Source organism: Lithobates pipiens, unplaced genomic scaffold, assembly GCF_037356315.1.
Source record: "Lithobates pipiens isolate NorthernLeopardFrog02 unplaced genomic scaffold, aLitPip1_a1.2 Scaffold_16, whole genome shotgun sequence".
Lineage (NCBI taxonomy): Eukaryota > Metazoa > Chordata > Amphibia > Anura > Ranidae > Lithobates > Lithobates pipiens.
Window position 1 is genome coordinate 654,946,703 of NW_027507748.1, and position 19,027 is coordinate 654,965,729.

The 19,027-nt window shown below is 46.5% G+C and overlaps 1 protein-coding gene across 1 annotated transcript in view; it reads right to left on the reverse strand.

Moving 5' to 3' along the window:
• Positions 1-19,027, reverse strand: part of ARHGAP42 (Rho GTPase activating protein 42) — a 531,185-nt gene that overhangs the window by 25,780 nt on the left and 486,378 nt on the right. The window contains exons 15-18 of the mRNA XM_077484403.1: positions 13,954-14,038; positions 10,307-10,365; positions 5,932-6,037; positions 3,440-3,599 (exon numbers count right to left, since the gene is read on the reverse strand). Of these exons, the coding sequence (XP_077340529.1) occupies positions 3,440-3,599; positions 5,932-6,037; positions 10,307-10,365; positions 13,954-14,038 (410 nt within the window). The remainder of the gene's footprint in view (positions 1-3,439; positions 3,600-5,931; positions 6,038-10,306; positions 10,366-13,953; positions 14,039-19,027) is intronic.

Here is a 19,027-nt window from a genome sequence, read left to right on the forward strand (position 1 = left end):
TTTAAAGAGAAAAAAATGAGACTTTAGTATCACTTTAATGTATAGAATGCATTGAAGGTCAAAAACCTTAAGTCTTTAGAACCACTTTAAATGCACCTGAGCTGACAGGTATTGTAATCAGTTTTTTTTTTAATGCATTGCATTGATGTGCATTATTAATGTGTGGGTTTTGTACACAGCAGAAGCCAACTAAGGGTCCTTTCACACGGGGCGGATCAGTTCTGATCCGCCCCGTGGATGTCCGTTTGCTCAGCGGGGATCACTCCGCCGATCCCCGCTGAGCAGGGAGATGACAGGTCTGTCTCTGCACACTGCGCAGGGACGGACCTGTCACAGCGCCGTTCTCCCCTATGGGAGATCGGATGACGACGGACCGCAGTGCCCGTCGTCATCCGATCCGATCCGCAGACGGATGGAAAAATAGCTTTTTCCTCCGTCACACTTTTTCGGATCGGAGCGGGTCGGATGTCAGCGGACATGTCACCGCTGACATCCGACGCTCCATAGAGCTCTATGGAGCACCCGTTCAGGTCCGCCTGAAAAACTGACAGGCGGGCCTGAACGGCACGTCGGTGTGAAAGAGGCCTTACACAAATTTTCTTTGCTGAACATGCATTTCAGCAGGCTGTGATGTGTTGTAGTGCATTATATGCTTTTATATGCAGAATGTTCCAGTTTCACAAGTACACACCAAGTAGTGCAATAAAATCACTGTCAGAAGGTCTACTGCTTTCTCTCTATTAAAAATGTGTTTTTTCCTTTTATCATTGTTCCTGTTGGAGTGATTGCTCATCAATAGTGGCTGGTAAGTAAGGCCGCGTACACACGGGCGGACTGTTCGCCCAACCTTGTCCGCTGAACAGTGTTTGGGCGGACAGTCCGCTCGTGTGTGGGCTTTCAGCGGACAGTTTCAGCGGACAGTTGGACGGACAAAGTCTTTCGGAAATTCCGAAAAACTGTCCGCTGAAACTGTGTTTGAGCGAACAGTCCGCCCGTGTGTGGGCCTGTCCGCTGTACTTTCGAAATGAGCGGACTGTTCCCGCTCGGAAAGTCCGCCCATTTCGAGCGCGTGTACAGGTAGGCGGGGCCCGCGAAGGAGACGTCGCGGGCTCCGCCGCCTGGAATGGGCTTAAAGGGGAACCCCAACGCCGAAAAAAATCGGCGTGGGGGTTCCCCCAAAGTCCACACCAGACCCTTGTCCGAGCACGCTACCCGGCCGGCCAGGAAAGGGGGGCGAGCGAGCGCGCCCCCCCTCCTGAGCCGTACCAGGCCGCGTGCCCTCAACATGGGGGGTGCCTTGGGGAAGGGGGGGCCGCGCGGCCCCCCCACCCCAAAGCACCTTGTCACCATGTTGATGAGGACAAGGGCCTCTTCCCGACAACCCTGGCCGTTGGTTGTCGGGGTCTGCGGGCGGGGGGCTTATCGGAATCCGGGAGCCCCCTTTAAGAAGGGGGCCCCCGGATACCGGCCCCCCACCCTATGTGAATGAGTATGGGGTACAATGTACCCCTACCCATTCACCTGTGAAATAAAGTACAAAAAAAAACACAACACAGGGAAAAAATATTTTATTGCACAGCTCCGGGGGTCTTCCGTCTTCGGGGGTCTTCTCGCCGGACTCCTCCGCTATCTGTGTGTAGCTCTTTTACTAGCGGAGGAGTCCGGCTTTCTTCCTCCCCGCCGCCGGCCTCTTCTCCCGACTTCGGGGGTCTTGTCCCCCTCTTCGGTTCTTCTGCCGGGCCACCGCGCCTTCTTGTAGCTCTTTTGCAGGCGGTGGCCCGGTCTTCTGTCGCCGCTGCCTTCCGTTCTTCTGTCGCCGCCTTCGGTTCTTCTGCCGGGCCACCGCGCCTTCTTGTAGCTCTTTTACAGGCGGTGGCCCGGTCTTCTGTCGCCGCTGTCGTCGCCGCCGCCTTCCGTTCTTGTTCTTGTTCTTCTTCTTGTTCTTCTTCTTCTTCTCCTGGAGATGTTGACTCGACGAGCTCTCCGGCCGGAATGCCAGAGCCGCGCTGTGCGGTCACTTATATAGTGACAATGGGGCGGTGTCACATGGTATATGTCACATGGGTTGGTCACATGGTGACCCCGCCCCCTTACGATGTCATAGTCCCCATGTGACATCAACCCATGTGACCAACCCATGTGACATATACCATGTGACACCGCCCCATTGTCACTATATAAGTGACCGCACAGCGCGGCTCTGGCATTCCGGCCGGAGAGCTCGTCGAGTCAACATCTCCAGGAGAAGAAGAAGAACAACAAGAAGAAGAACAAGAACAAGAACGGAAGGCGGCGGCGGCGACGACAGCGGCGACAGAAGACCGGGCCACCGCCTGTAAAAGAGCTACAAGAAGGCGCGGTGGCCCGGCAGAAGAACCGAAGGCGGCGACAGAAGAACGGAAGGCAGCGGCGACAGAAGACCGGGCCACCGCCTGCAAAAGAGCTACAAGAAGGAGCGGTGGCCCGGCAGAAGAACCGAAGAGGGGGACAAGACCCCCGAAGTCGGGAGAAGAGGCCGGCGGCGGGGAGGAAGAAAGCCGGACTCCTCCGCTAGTAAAAGAGCTACACACAGATAGCGGAGGAGTCCGGCGAGAAGACCCCCGAAGACGGAAGACCCCCGGAGCTGTGCAATAAAATATTTTTTCCCTGTGTTGTGTTTTTTTTTGTACTTTATTTCACAGGTGAATGGGTAGGGGTACATTGTACCCCATACTCATTCACATAGGGTGGGGGGCCGGTATCCGGGGGCCCCCTTCTTAAAGGGGGCTCCCGGATTCCGATAAGCCCCCCGCCCGCAGACCCCGACAACCAACGGCCAGGGTTGTCGGGAAGAGGCCCTTGTCCTCATCAACATGGGGACAAGGTGCTTTGGGGTGGGGGGGCCGCGCGGCCCCCCCTTCCCCAAGGCACCCCCCCATGTTGAGGGCACGCGGCCTGGTACGGCTCAGGAGGGGGGGCGCGCTCGCTCGCCCCCCTTTCCTGGCCGGCCGGGTAGCGTGCTCGGACAAGGGTCTGGTGTGGACTTTGGGGGAACCCCCACGCCGATTTTTTTCGGCGTTGGGGTTCCCCTTTAAGCCCATTCCAGGCGGCGGAGCCCGCGACGTCTCCTTCGCGGGCCCCGCCTACCTGTACACGCGCTCGAAATGGGCGGATTTGCCTCCTCCTTACGTGGGCGAGTCCGTTCATTTCAAAAGTTGAGCGAACTGTTTGGCAAACAGTTTGCTGAAACAGTCCGCTCGTGTGTGGGCAAGTCCGCTCATGCAAATTTTGAGCGGACTGTTTGCCGAAACTGTTTGCCGAACAAGGTTGGGCAAACAGTCCGCGCGTGTGTACGCGGCCTAAGAACTGGTAAGCTGCAATTTATAAAATGTTTGTTCCTGGGCTTTCAAAATCATAAACCACACATACAGCTACAAATCCTTCACTGTGCTGACTATACCTTTTCATAATGCTCTATTAAAATTTCGACCACAATATTCTGGAACTTGATATTCATCATGGCTGCTACGGTTTCCTCTTGAGCTCTCATCAGGGTCGGCCCAAAGATCACCCCCAGGTTAGAAACAGTCATAAGATTCTGTTGGCTATGCAGTGAAACCCTATGGGATAAAATATAAAATTGTCACAACATAATATATTGTGCCTAGAATAATTGATCAAATTGGTGAGACTTGAACTAAATGAGAAAAACAGCACAAAAGTCCTTTGATGTTTTTTTCTTTTTTGTTACCTTTTTTCCTGGTTTGATTACAACGGAATGCATGCTCTTAATATCCTTTAAGAAAGACTTCCTAATTGTGTCAAGCCTTGCCCCTCCTCCCCCCAACCTAAGAATTTTTGTTAGCCCTGCCTACCAGCATTTTTTTAAGAGAAAAAATAAAGAATAATTCAGAAAAAACTGATTGGTAGTTGAGGACAAAAATTACACTTCTATGTTGTTTCCCTGCCATGAAACATTTTCTAGGCTTTATACTGATGTAGCACCCTGATAGTAGACAGGGTTGCTAACAAATTTAGCTTGCTAGGTGGTAACTAGCCCGGCTTTTTGATAGGGGATTCACTGGCTTTTTCCCTAACTCTGGATTTGATGCACCTCTCTCTTCTGTCGCTAGGTGGCATTGTAGAATGATAAGGGCATAGGGAATCCAGACTAGGAGTGAATAGGTTGATCCAGCCAATTGGCAGGGGTCTCTTTGGTCCCTTGGCCTGCTGGGAGGTTATTTATTTGGGAGGTGATCGGTGTTCTGTGCCACCTGGATAGCTTTCTGGGTGAACGTGTGTCACAAGGCTCCAGGATGCTAGGCATGAAGCCTCAGACCTATCAGCTGCTAGGCTGTCTGAGGCCTATCCAGGTTTGAGAGAGGCAGCGCGGGGTTGGGGCTTCAGGCTGGAAGCCCAACCAAGTTGCAGAGGTTCTGCAGGATGGGGGAACTGGATTGCTGCCAGCGGTGAGGGAGGAGCAGTTGCAACAAGGGACGACCACTCCTGTCGCCAGGGGCAAGTGATGATCAAGGCCAGAGGTAAAGGGAGGAATAGTTGCCAGCAAGGGACAATTATTCCTGTTATCAGAGGGCAGTGTAGGAGTACCAGAGGAGCCTTTTCACCAGCTGGGGACGGTGAAGAACTGGGAAAGCTTCAGTGGAGTGCTAAGCCTGGGACCCAGCGGGTTAGCGCGGGCAAAGCTTGAGGATTATACAGTGGGTTAGCTGTGGGACAGCTCAGGGGATCCAGTGACGTCTGGGATCTTGAAGTCTAAAGAGAGACCAGGAGCATAGTGGATGAAGATCTACTGTGAGATGTGAGAAAAGATCTATAACGGGTTACTGTGAGTTGCGTGTATGGCTCTCTATTTACTGTTCAAAATTAATTTTCCATGGGAGACAGCAGTTCTACAAATACAGTTGCTGCATCCAGCTTAAAGGCCCTCTACCTGTATAGCTGTCTGCCTATTATTTTGTCTTGGTATCTGCCAAGAACTATTGCATCTGCCTAAGGGTGTCCTAGCCCTAACCCTCTCTCGCCTAGTTCTGTTTAAGAGACAATAAATCTCTTTTCTTGCATTCCAAAAAGTTACTGGGCGCCAGTTTTTCCAACTTGCAATACACCCACCATGCTTAATAACCCACACTGCATGGAAGGATGTCAGCTCTCCCTGACTCTGGAGGTCACCATTAGACCTTTGGAGGTCGGAGATGCCGCTACACTGGCAAAACGTTGATTACAGTGGGAAATTCGTCAGCACTTTATCTTTTATCCTGTGCTAATTGTCTTTATTTGGATGTTATTGGGACTTGGAACAAGTCTGCACCAATGTTCTGCTTGGCTGCCTGTATATGGGTTAATCTGGAGCAGGTGATATATACTGTATTAAACATTCTTGTTTTAGATTTTCTAGGTCATTTCTAAGAAATCCAATGTGGAGTAGTTACCATCCCTGTGCCTATTACCCCACACATCCAGGCATGCTGTACTATAGCTTGTATGAAGTGAAAGAGCTGCACGAATAGAGGACAGGCAGATGAATGAAAAGTCTGCCTCGTCCATTCATAGAGTGCTTTCACTGATGGAAGCTATAGTACAACTTCCATGACTAGAGGAGGGGGTGGAAAAGGCGGGCATAGTTGGCACTGTTAATGAGCGCCTATCACAGGTCCAGTGCTTGTATCATCCCCTGCAAAAGTGGGGGTATGGGGAAAAAGGGGGGGGGGGGGGCAGAATATTTCAAAATTCAACCAGGACAGGTGGCACCAGCACAAGGGACACTCCTCTTTAAATGTAAATACCGTCCCTTGTGCTGATTTATTTTCACATTTAATGCACACATAGAATTCAAAAACAAGAATTATCCAAAGAGTTTCACTTATTATGTGTATTAGAAGGAAAAACGCAATAAATCTGGGATAAGTTATACATATATGAACGTCACAGTACTTGACAAGATGCTTGATTAGGATGTCCAACATCTCTCGGTTTTTCTCAGGCAGTTTGTGAACCAAGGCGTGAACCGCTTGAACTCTGTAGTTCTGGTCATCTGATTCTGTGAGGAAATAAGAACTCCACTCAGCAGTTTTCACAACTAACCCAATATGTCAACTCCAATTTGATTATCAGAAACAACAAAACCTTCTACACTGATACATTGGGAGAAGACTTAAAAATAGGAAGAGATGCCCATGTCCACTCCTCCTCCTCAGATTGTCATGGCTGTCAATGGTTAGGGCTCCTCTATTCTTTAATACTTTCCTCCAAACAGGCACATATATAACTCTTCACCCTCGGTGGATGAGGAATCCAGTGTTTATTTTACCTAGGGGATGGAATAACAAAGAGTATCGGTCACCTTAACCCACTGTCCTGAAATCTTCCAATAGTGACGACTGGTCCCAAAAGGCACCATGTTATGGCCATCTGACTAGTCCTGTCATCATCGCTCTCACCAACATCAGGACATAAAATTCAGGACCAGTGGCCATAACCACAGGATAGGATGCGGCTGCTGGTATAAATGCCCACCCAAATACCAGCACTGGACAAAAAAAAAAGGACCTAACCAATGATTATTGCAGGACAGGGGGTTAAGGTTAGTATTGCTCTGTGTTATCCCATCCACTAGAAAAACATGTACCGGTTCCTTCAACTTTCCCTGAAATTAGGCTTTAAAGCAGAAAGATGCAAATGATATACTAAAACCAGCAGCTTTTGCTGCAACACTCAACTTCAGAGATCCAGAGATTTCTTTCTTAGCCCCTGTAAACACGGTCGGACATTCCGATGGAAAATGTCCGATCGGACCGTATTGTCGAATAATCCGACTGTGTGTGGGCTCCACTGGACTGTTTCCGTCGGAATATCCAACGGACAAAGTGTTAGAGCTGGGCTATAAAACTTTCCGACAACATGATCTGATCGGAATTTGTCCGATCGTTTGTAGAGAATTCCGATCGGACAAAGTGCCACGCATGCTCAGATCAAATTACTTCCTCTTTATTCCCCTGCAAAGTAAAAGCATAATGGGCTAGTATGCATCGCATTTTAGCCCATTATTTAGCACTTACCTGCAAAGGAAGCCAGCGATGTCCCTGCTGGTGGAAGCCTCCATCTTCACCCCTCTTCCTTCCAGGGGGCACGGACTCCGGCTCTGTGACTGACCGGAGCTGCATGACGTCACTCCAGTGCATGTGCGCAGGAGCCGCCAGCCAATTTGTAAATGTTGAACAGAAATCTTAATGGGAGTGTTGATTGCCACTTTAACCACTTCAGTACCAGACACTTTCCCCCTTCCTGGCCAGGCCAATTTTCAGCTTTCAGCGCTGTTGCAATTTGAATGACAATTGCGCGGTCATGCTACACTGTACCCAAACACATTTTTTATAATTTTGTTCCCACAAATAGAGCTTACTTTTGGTGGTATTTGATCACCCTTGGGGGTTTTATTTTTTGCGTAACAATTAAAAAAGTAAGTAAGGTTTCTCCTTCACTGATGGACATGGATGAGGCTGCACTGACGGGCACTGATAAGGTGGCACTGATGAGGTGGCACTGATGGGCACTGATGATGGTCATTAATATGCAGCACTGATTGGCACTGTTAGGCGGTACTGATGGGCACTGATAGGAGGCACTGGTATTCAGCACTGATGGGCATCAATAGGCGGCACTGATGGGCACTCATAGGTGGTACTGATGGGCACTGAAAATCTGCTCTGATGGGTACTTATGGGTGGCACTGATAGGGGGGCATAGATAGGTGGGCACTGATAGGTGGCACTGATGGACACTGATAGAATACACTGATGGGCATCACTGATGAGGAGGCACTGGCAAGCATTAGTGATGGGAACTGACTGGCACCACCTGGTCGTCATCAGTGGTGGCAATCCCTGGTGGTCCTGATGGCATCCCTGGTGGTCTGAAGTGGGCATCTTCAGGCGGGCTGCGCTGATAATCAGTCAGCGCAGACCCCCCTTGACAGGAGAGCAGCCTGAACGGCTCTCCTCTACTCGCGTCTGTCAGACGCAAATGAGGAAAAGCTGATACTTGGCTTTTCCTGTTTACACTGTGATTGGAGACGGCTGATCACGTGGTAAAGAGCCTCCATCAGAGGCTCTTTACCGAGTTTGGTGTTGAGGTATGTCAGACTGACACATGGTACCACCGGGTGCACACCGGCTGTTATCCTTAAAGACATCATATGAATCAGTTTATAAATGTTGAACGCAAATCTTAATGGGGGTGTTGATTGCCACTTTAACCACTTCAATGCACTTTCAGCCCCTTCCTGCCCAGGCCAATTTTCAACTTTCAACGCTGTTGCATTTTGAATAATAATTGCTCGGTCATGCAACACTGTACCCAAACAAAATTATTATCTTTTTTTTAGACAGATAGAGCTTTCTTTTGGTGGTATTTAATCACTGCTCGTTTTTTTTTTTGCTTAAAAAAATTAAAAAAGACTGAAAATTTTGAACAACAAAAAGAGTTTTCCATAGTTTCTGTCAGAAAATGTGGAAAATAAGTAATTTTTCTCCTTCACTGATGTACGCTGATAGGCTGCACTGATGGGCAGTGATGAGGTGGCACTAATGGGCACCGATGAGACGGCATCGAAGAGCACTGATGAGGAGACACTAATATTCAACACTAATGGACACTGATAGGCGACACTTATAGGCACTGATAGACGACATGGATAGACGGCACTTATAGGCACTGATAGACGACATGGATAGACGGCACTTATAGGCACTGATAGACGACATGGATAGACGGCACTGATGGTCACTGGTTGGCAGCACTGATGGGAGCCACCTTGCGCCTGTCATTTTACAATACAGTGGGTGGGAGGTGGTTAAAAAAGCTGCTAGTAGGCTTCAGCACTTTTGAAGCTTCTTGGAAGCCCGCTGAAGCCTGCTAGCAGCTTGCTTAAAGTGACATTCATCATTCCCATTAGGATCTGTGTTCAACATTTACAAACTGGAGCTGAATGGTACTTTAAACACTTCAACGAAACTTGCTGAAAGTTCTGCAAATGCTTTGTCAAAGCTTTCTGTTCACACTGCTCTTATACAAACTGAACCCCATGTGAAACTGGCCATAGGAGTCAGCAGAACACGTTCCATGGAAGTGTGAATACATCTGCTAGTCTGAAATATGTGAAGTGAGACAGTTGAAGACAAAAATAAAAATGTGGGCATAAAGTAAACAGGAAACATGATTCTAGAAAATACAGTATATAGTGTACATAAAAATACAAATAAAAAATACACATTTTACTGGTCAGACAATGAAAAGAGCTAGGAGGGCTTTTTTTTCTCAGATAATTGGTGCAGGAACACCGACCTTCACCCTTTGTTTCTGCTCCCTACCCGTCTCTGAGCTCTGTTCCTTGGTCCCACCTCCTACCAACCTCCCAGTACCGCCCCTTTTAGACAATGCAGAACCAAGTATAAATTTTACTACTATGTCGTTTGCATTGGATTTGTTAATGATAACAAGAAAGACAGTAAAATAGACCCCCTGCAGTGAGCAACAATAAACCCACCACAGCAACAGTAGACCTCCCCAGCAATGAGAGACCTCACCCTAGCAAAAATAGATCCCCCACTCAACAATAGACGACCCCCACAAAAAAAATACCGCCCCAGCAATAATAGACCCCCCCCAGCAGCAATAACAGATGTCCCAGCAGACTGCATCAATAGACCCTCCAGGAGCCAGCAACAATAGAAATCTCCCTCAACAGTAGATCCCTCCCAGCAACAATTGACACCCCCAGAAACATAAGACCCCCCCACTAGCAACAAATGTCCTCCATACAAAAATAGATCCCCTAGCAGCAAGCATAAATAGACCCTCCAGCACGCCCCAGCAATCCTTGCAGGACCGTATTTAATAATGATTGGTCGCTGGGCAAACATTATTTTGGGCCCTCCCAAATCCACGTATTAACTATTCACATGCAGCTGGGGATCAAGGGGCAGCTGCTTTGGGCCCCACAACAATGACTGGACCCAGGGAAGCTGCCCCTTTTGCCCTGCGTTGAAGATGGCCCTGAATCCTTGCCATTACATACATTCATTGCTGGAGGTGCCGGAACTGCGTTCCCCCCACATTCCTGCTGAAAAAAAAGCCCTGGCTATGAGGATGTATAAAGTGCAGTAACCCACACTAACCAATTGGAGATCATCTCCTAATCTGCCTGCAAAAATCCAAAAGCAGATTGGTTTCTCTGTGTTACTGAAAGTCACACATCTCATTCAAATTGTGGCTAGATTTTGCTGTAGTTATTAAAAGTTGATGTACTTACTGACTGCAAGAATAAAATCCTTGTGTAATTTGTACGTCATGAGAGGTTCAGTTAGACATCTGTTGACACAAAAAACAAATTCCATCAAAGACATACATTTCATGAAGAGCTTTCAGATTCAATATATCTCAGTGGGGCCGATTCATATTTATTAGAAAAAGCAGCATTTAAAGGAAGCCTTTCCTCTGCTAAAATCAAATGATGTGGCTGCCTAAACTCAATGCAGTCTTCCTTAGGAGTCTGCTCCCACCCTTCCCCTGTGTGTTCAGCACACTGGGAGCCCTGAAACTGGTAGCCATCATTTGATCAATCAATGGTGAGTTGCAGGTGGTGAGAGGGAGCAGGCAAGCTATTGACCTTTTTTTTTGCAAAAGTTGAGATTTGTTCATTAGTACAGCCTGGATTTGTCTGGTTCACACCCGAATTGCACAGAAACATGGTCTGCGTTCCTGTGCGATTCAGTGTTATGCACTGGATTGCACCAAAAGTAGTGCAAGCAACTGTTCTTGTTCAAAGGGATCAACATACACGCTTCCAGAAGAGCTTTACCACAAAATGGGAAATACCTCCTCACAGGGAGGATCATAGCATATTAGATACAGCAATGGCTGGAGCAAATTAGAGTCTCTGGTTTCTCTAATTTCCTGTACACACAACCGGATGTTTCGACAACAAATGTTGGATGTGAGCTTGTTGGTGGAAAGTCCGACCATGTGTATACTCCATCGAACATTTGTTGTCGGACTTTCCGCCAACAAATGTTGGCTAGCAGGTTCTCAAATTTTCCGCCAAAAAATGTTTGTACACAAGTCCGTCAGACAAAAGTCCACAAATGCTCGGAATCAAGTATGAGCCAGAAGCGCTCGGTCTTGTAAAACTAGAGTTTGTAATGGAGATATCACGCACGTCTTGTACGTCACTACGTCCGTAATTGTTGGCCAACATTTGTGTGACCGTGTGTATGCAAGACAAGTTGGAGCCAACATCCTTCGAACAAAAATCCACGGTTTTGTTGTTGGAAAGTCCGATCGTGTGTACGGGGCATTAGGAGTACGTTTCTTCAGGCTGTAGTCGTATGCTCGTCTCCTCACACACAATTCAGGGTTGATAGCCCTGCATTGTATGTGATGACACCAAGGGACCACCCACAGCCCGGAGTTTCAGAACAGTGCTAGAGCCTTCTGAAATGAGGGATAGGATGGGTAATACATCTTATGCCAGCACCCCTAGACTGCACAAGCATTTATGTCTTGCAGTGAGCAGGAAGCCCCACTGTAAGGGTGTATTTTGTCCCATTCCCGGAGTTAACCTTTACTATAGTCAGAATTTGCACATGAATACTGAAATATTTTTGTAAATCGGCAGATACAATCAGGTTTACATTTTAAAGAAGTGCACTTCTTTGAGAAACTAAAACTAAATACATTGCTCCTCCTAGCTGGTTCAATGTTATATCAGTGATGCCAGACATGCTAAAATCAAGTTTTCTATACAGTACATTCCCTTTATGAAGTATTAAGAATTAGGTATACATGAATGGGCACCGAAGAGAAAATGTGATGAGAAAATGAGCAACTTTTTACAGTGTTATATGAAAGAAAGCTTCCCCAGCATACCATGAAGCATGAATACTACTCAACTGAGCCAACTGTGAACTAGTCTAAAGAGGATGCACACCTTCATGGATAGAGGTGGGAAGGCCTAGAAAAAAATGAAGAACCTGGGAAAGAACTTTTTTCTGTTGGGTTTTGTTTCCGAAAAATAAAATGTGTGGAATATGTTCTTTTACAATGATAAATAATATATCTATGACATGGTATTCAAACTATAAAACATTAAGACCTTGATGAAAGATTTCTGAGATTTTATGTAAAGTCTTAAATTATTGTTCATTCTCTTAGCTGAAGTCAAGCAAATGCTGGAATACAATTCAAGTACGGTAACACTGTATCTCAATGCAATTCTCAAACGAGAGATATGAATTTCTCCCACTAGGGGGGCATTGCAGAGGAAAGGCTGTAGTTTAGTTTGCTTGTGGGCTCCATCTTGTACCTCCTACAGTTGGGTGATTGTTTGAATACAGTAGATAATAGTTTCTGTCCTCTCATGCCTTAAATGACAGGTAAGAGGGTACATTTGCCTGACAAATTAGTTTATCTTTATAACCTTTAAATTATTCCTATTAATGTTCTCCACCATCACAGCATGTTTCCCTATAGTCTGCTCAGTAAATTGTTTGTTTCTTTTTCTCCTCTCAGTAAAATGATGACACCAATATCTAGTTTGAAAACATTTCCACAGCGCAATTTCTGCGGCGAGCAAAGCTGCAATTGGCAAATACTGTAAGAAGAAACATTATTTTCCAAATGCTACAAGGATGACAAAACATCCTGGCATGCCAGAGATGCCCTAAAGACTCTAAAAATACTTTATGGAATGAAATGAAAAGGACTAGTGTTCTCCAGAATTCTAATTCCAGAAACACTCTTTCTGATGCTTCTGGATCATCACAAAGTGTTTCTACACCAGCAGCATCTTCAAGTAAGGAAGTGTTACAAACCACGGCCTCCCAGAAATAAACAATACCGTCATTTATAGATACAAATGACACCTGAAAATCAGGAGAACATTTATCAATTCCTTGCAAGAGCAATATATGCTTCTGGATCAGCATTGTCAATAACTGAAAATGCATACTGGCAGGAAGCTTTTACATTATTATGATGGAAGGATGTTGGTTACCTCTTGAAATGTTCTTAACATTTACAGTCCTTGTTATTTCATTCGTAATAAAAAATAAAAATTGAAAAAGCAACTGCAACATTCCCAGTGTAACAACACAACTTTCAATTTGTAAAACTACTCCAAATAGATTTTTCCACAATTTTTCCAGAAAAAAAAAAAAAACTTTTTTTCTCATGGCTTCAACATTTCCGGAAATCTCAATTCATGGATGTCACTGATGCATATTTGATATACTGTAATTCTGTTTGCAGAAATCCCTGTGTCTGCAGATGACTTTTCAGGTAAGTGATAAAGCCCAATGTGTTCACTGTGATTGGCTGCCACATTAAATGGCCTATAAGGAAAGGCTTTACCTTTTACAGCTCTCCTCAACCAATCACAATTCACTGATCCTTTAAAGGAGAAGTCCAGCCTGAGATTTTTAGGCTGGGCTTCTCCTCTGGGTCACAGGAGTGTAATTTGTTTTGCACTCCTGAGACCCGTTTTCAGTTGCGAGTGGTCTGAAGTCCGCTCTCCGCTAACCTTACTGCCATCAGTTGTCATCCTTACTTCCAAGTCTGAATCCGTCAGCTGCTTTAATTGATGCAGTTCTACGCTCCAATGAGCTTGGAGAAGCAGAGAGGAGAGACGCCGACTGACAATCAGCAGCTCTCCTCTCTGGGATCTGTGACAACCGAGCCATCGGTGGTGTTCCGTGAGTCGGTTCTCAGTGAAGAGGTGGTGAGGAACAGATGCAGCATCCACCTAGGTAAGTATGAATAAAAAATTAAAAAAAATGACTTCTCTTATTAACAATAAACTGGACATAATTGCATTTGAAGTGTAGCAGCACAATGTATAATATACTATTATTGCTTATACACTAAACTGTAAAGCAAAAAGTCTACAAGGAATTTACTCACCTGAGGTAGTTTTTCAGAGCGCTGGTTATCGTTTTATTGTCCCATAGCTCTAAATCAAGATCCATATCAGGAGGTGCTTTAGGAGCTTTAAAATTAAAACAAAATAATAATAAAAAAAAATTAGATTTATGGCTGGTACAGTCAGCAAGTCTATTAAACCTGAAATATAAACCCGCTTATTCCACAAACATGTTCCTAAACTGTACAAATTCTCCACAGGGATCCGTGAGTCCAGCCAAGTCTGACCTTCAGCCTCCTGATGGCTGGCATAGAAAAAGTACATTGTGATGTTTAACAACTTCCTAGTACATGCAGACAAAGATATAATATACCGATCGGCCAAAAATGTATGACCACTGGCATGGGAATAACAGAAATAACACTGATTATTTCATTACAATGGTATCTGAAAGTCAGTGGAATATATTAGGCAGCAAGTAAACATGTTGTTCTTGACGTTGATGTGTTGAAAGCATAAAAAATGGGCATCACAGTTTGTTGTGTATGAGGCTGCCAAGCTGCAGACCGGTCAGGGTTCCCATGCTGACTCGTGTCCACAGCCAAAAGCTAATACAATGGGCATGTGAGCATCAGAACTGGGCCACTGAGCCATGAAAGTGGGAAGCCTGGTCTTATAAATCATGTTTTATTCTATCATATGGATGGCCAAGTGTGTGTGTGTGTGTGTGTGTGTGTGTGTGTGTGTGTGTGTGTGTGTGTGTGTCACTTACAGTACCTGGGGAAAGGATGCCATATGGGAAGAAGGCAAGCCGGCGGAGGCAGTGTAATGCTTTTGGCAATGTTCTGCTGGGAAACCTTGGGCCCTGCCATTGCAATTGTGGATGCTACTTTGACATACACAACCTACCTAAACATTGTTGATGAATAGGGTTGAGCGAACTGTAAAGTTTGGGTTCGTACCGGATATTTGGGTTTTTGGTACCCGAACCCGAACAATTTACTGTATGTTCGGGTTTGAATTCGGTGTTTGGCAATATAATGGCGCATTTTAAAAAGCTGCAGGGCAGCCAATCAACATTTGTTTAACTCATGTGCCCTTAGAAGCCATCACAGTCATGCCTACTAATGGCATGTCTGTGATTGACCAGTGCAGCATGTAACCCAGACTCTATATAAGCTAGAGGCACATAGCACAGCACGTCACTCTGCTTTTAGGGAAAGGTTGCTGCTGCTGCTTTGAGGGAGAGAATTAGATAGGAGTCCTGATTCAGAAATCTAATTACTCAGTGATCTACCTTGACTTTGTTGTGTGGGTGCAGTGCACAATCTTTTTACACTGCCCTGAGCCCAGTGCCAGAGAAAAGATAACTTTTATCCATCTGTTAGTTAGGTTGGTGTCGGCGGGCATTTTATGCAAGCTCAGTGCGCCAGCACTGCATATGTTACTGTGAGATACACCCTTTAGATACTGTTGGTCTATTCTGCTATTTTAAAAACACCCATTTAGGGCAAAAAATATATATTTTGCTGCATTTTCTGCATATCTGTATTTAGTGAGACACACACTTCATCAGCGGGATTTGGTCTGGCCTAATGCGGCTCTACGAATGTTGAGGCCAGGACAAGTACAGGCGATAGTAGATTGGGTTGCTGACAGTGCCTCCAGTTTCTTAACATTGTCTCCCACACAGTCTCCTGCTGAAAGATCAGAGTTGGCACCTGCAGCCGATGTCCATCAGTCTTTCACCTCAAATCAGCCAAGCAGTCTGAGCCCCAAATCATGCAGCAGTCTCTTCTGCTCTTTGATGACTCTGTTAGCAGGGTTTCCCAGGGCCAGCCACTTAGCCCTGCCCCAGAAGTGGAAGAAATTGAGTGCACCGATACCCAACCACTTATGTTTCAAGATGAGTACATGGGAGGACCATCACAGCACGTCTCGGATGATGACGAAATACAGGTGCCAACTGCTGCTGCTTTTGCAATTGTGCGGACCGACAAGGAGGGCAGGGGTGAAGACGGGGTGGAAGATGATGTGGAGGATGATGAGGTCCTCGACCCCACATGGAATCAACGTCATGCAGGTGACCTGTGTAGTTCAGAGGAAGAGGCGGTGGTTGCACAGAGCCACCAGCACATCAGAAGAGGGAGCAGGGTGCAAAAGCGGAGCATCCGTCCCCTAGACAGTACGCCTGCTACTGCCCAATGCAGCAAGGGACCGAGCACACCAAAGCCAGGTCCAAGGAGTTCCCTAGCATGACAGTTCTTCAGACAATGTGCTGATGACAAGCAGGGCAGGACTTAGGGTGGTGGGGGCCCTTGGGCTTGAGTCACTTTCGGGCCCTACCTTCTATACATTACCGTATTTATCGGCGTATAACACGCGTATAACATGCACCCCAAGTTTAGGAGGGAATTTTAAGGAAAAAAAACTTACATTTAAATGTCCATCAATGCAGCCTTATCCATGTCCATCTTCAGCCTTGCCCATCCATCTGCAGCCTTGTCCAGTGTCATTGCAGCCTTGTCAGTGTAGCCTTGTCATTTGCAGCCTTGCCCCAGTGTCATTTGCAGCCTTGTCATTGCAGTCTTGAAGTATAAAAATGGCGCTCGGGTCCTTTCTTGGCAGCTCTCGGCGGCTCTCTGCGGCTCTCGGGCCCTCTTGGCAGCTCTCAGCGGCTCTTGGGTCCTCTTGGCAGCTCTCGGCGGCTCTCTGCGGCTCTCGGGCCCTCTTGGCAGCTCTCAGTGGCTCTTGGGTCCTCTTGGCAGCTCTCGGCGGCTCTCGGGTCCTCTCACAGTCCCAAGCGGAGCCGAGAGTAGCTGAGTGTACTTGGTTCGGCTCACAGTCACACCCAGTCCCTGTATTATGTCCATCATAGGGCGGGGCTGGGCATGACTGTGAGTGGAGCCAAACCGTGTACACTCGGCTATGTATCTCGGCAGGGCCTGCGGGGCCCCCTATTGGGCGGGGCCCATGGGCTTGAGCCCAGTCAAGCCCAATGGTAAGTCCTGCCCTGGTTCCCGCCCAGGTAGCCTTCCCACCCAGTCTGTTTGCATTGTTGGACTTTTGAGACAATATATTCCTGTTACTTCATTGGACTCCATGTGTTTTTTGCCCACCACATCAAGCTGCATTTACCCACAGAGTGGTCATGAGGAGGTGTGCGGAATGCAATATTATTTGCTTGTGGAATCCTAGTGCAGGGCTGTTGAAGTGGCAGTCCCTGGAACTTTCTTTTGTAGCCCATGAGGTCCTAACTGCATAGTTGCCAACATTTTGTACATTGTCCCGCAGTGTAGGCATCCCCATGGGCTATCTCAGAGGTTTTAGGACAATGCAGAGTAGCAGTAGTGCGTTCCACTGTAATGATGCACTGCCTTTTGGGGTGCAGTGACCTTTTGCCTGATGGGGATAGTATAGTTTTGGTTCAACATCATCAGGGAGGGAGATAACAGTGGGGGAGCATATGTATAGGTAAGTAACCACTAAACACCAATAGAGGCGGGTTCATTTTTGTTCCAGATGAAAATCAATGAAAGGGTGGTATTTATTGCTGCTGCCAAAAAAGGGGGATAATTATTCCTGCCACTGCCACTGATAAGAGTGGGTTATTATTGCTGCCACTCGCTCCAATAAAGAAGGGTTATTATTGCTACCACTGCCACCAAATTATTGCTGACCTCAGCACTTAACACTAATAAAGGGTCTTTAGTATCACTGCCTCTGAATATAACTCGAAGTGTGTGGGTTATTATTTCTGCCATTGACACAAAAGCTGAGATTTATTGTTGATGTCATTATCACCAATAAACTATGGGGTTTATTGATGCCTCTGCTACAAGCACCCCAAACCCAGAAGTTAGCCATACTGTTGGCCCAATGAGCTGCAGGCATGAGATTCCCCACATATGCTTGTGTACAAGGAAGCAGGGATGCTCTTGACATATTGACCTATTATGGCCACATGGCCATATTAGGTCCATGATTCTAAAAGGGCAAAGCTATCACATAGTTACATAGTAAGTAAGGTTGAATAAAGACACCAGCCCATCTAGTTCAACCTGAGTGAGTGTCTACAATTGTCCCTATCCCTGTACATTGTGCACTCACATTGGTCCCTACCCTCAAGGAGCCCACACTCCAAGGTCCCCATTCATATAATAGGGCCAATTTTTGGACAGAAGCCAATTAACCTACCTGCATGTATTTGGAGTGTGGGAGGAAACCAGGGTACCTGTAGAAAACCCACGCAGGCACAGGGAGAACATGCAAACTCCAGGCAGGTAGTGCTGTGGTTGGGATTCAAACCAGCGACTGTTTTATTGCTAGGCAAGAGTGCTAACCTCTACACCACTGTGCTGCCCATGATTGCATTCCTGCTGATCCAGTGACCTGTGTCCAGGAGATTTTCTACTCTACAGCTGCACATAACAAAGGAGGGGGGTGATTGAGACATCATTGACCTAATGTGGCCTTGTGGCCATAGTAGCTCATTGATGTCAGATCACTGAGCCAGTGGGGATGCAATCATGTAACAACTATATCCTTAAAGTGTCATTGTCCTAATATTGGATAATGTTAGAACAATGACCCTTTAAGAACAAAGTGGCCAATGGTATATTAGGCCAATGGTATCAAGACCACCCTGGCCCCTAAGTATACAAGCAACTGCGGGGTGATGAATCTCCTGCCTGCAGCTCTCTAGGCCAGCAGTATGGTAACTTCTGGGCACGGACCAAAACCAAGCTTATCCCAGCGTGTAACTATGGACAATACTGCACACAAAACTCCTCAAGGAATTATATCTCCTGCTCATGCTCTTCTTTATTCTTCTCAACAGTTTGTTACTACTAAAGTTGGACTAATCACAAGACTTTATCAGGTAGACCTTCCTGTGCAGGTCATTGTGTAAGCAGGGGACGTGATCATGGGACCGTTTCCCTAGGTTTGGGCAAACTGGATTCGGATTGATTTCAGATCTGAACCCAACTCATTCATCCCTAGCCACAAGGAAGCCATATTTAAGTATTTGGACAGTTTAAACCCTTGACCTCTGGAAAATTGACCAGGCCATTTTTTTGCGATATGGCACTGTGTTGCTTTAACTGGCAATTG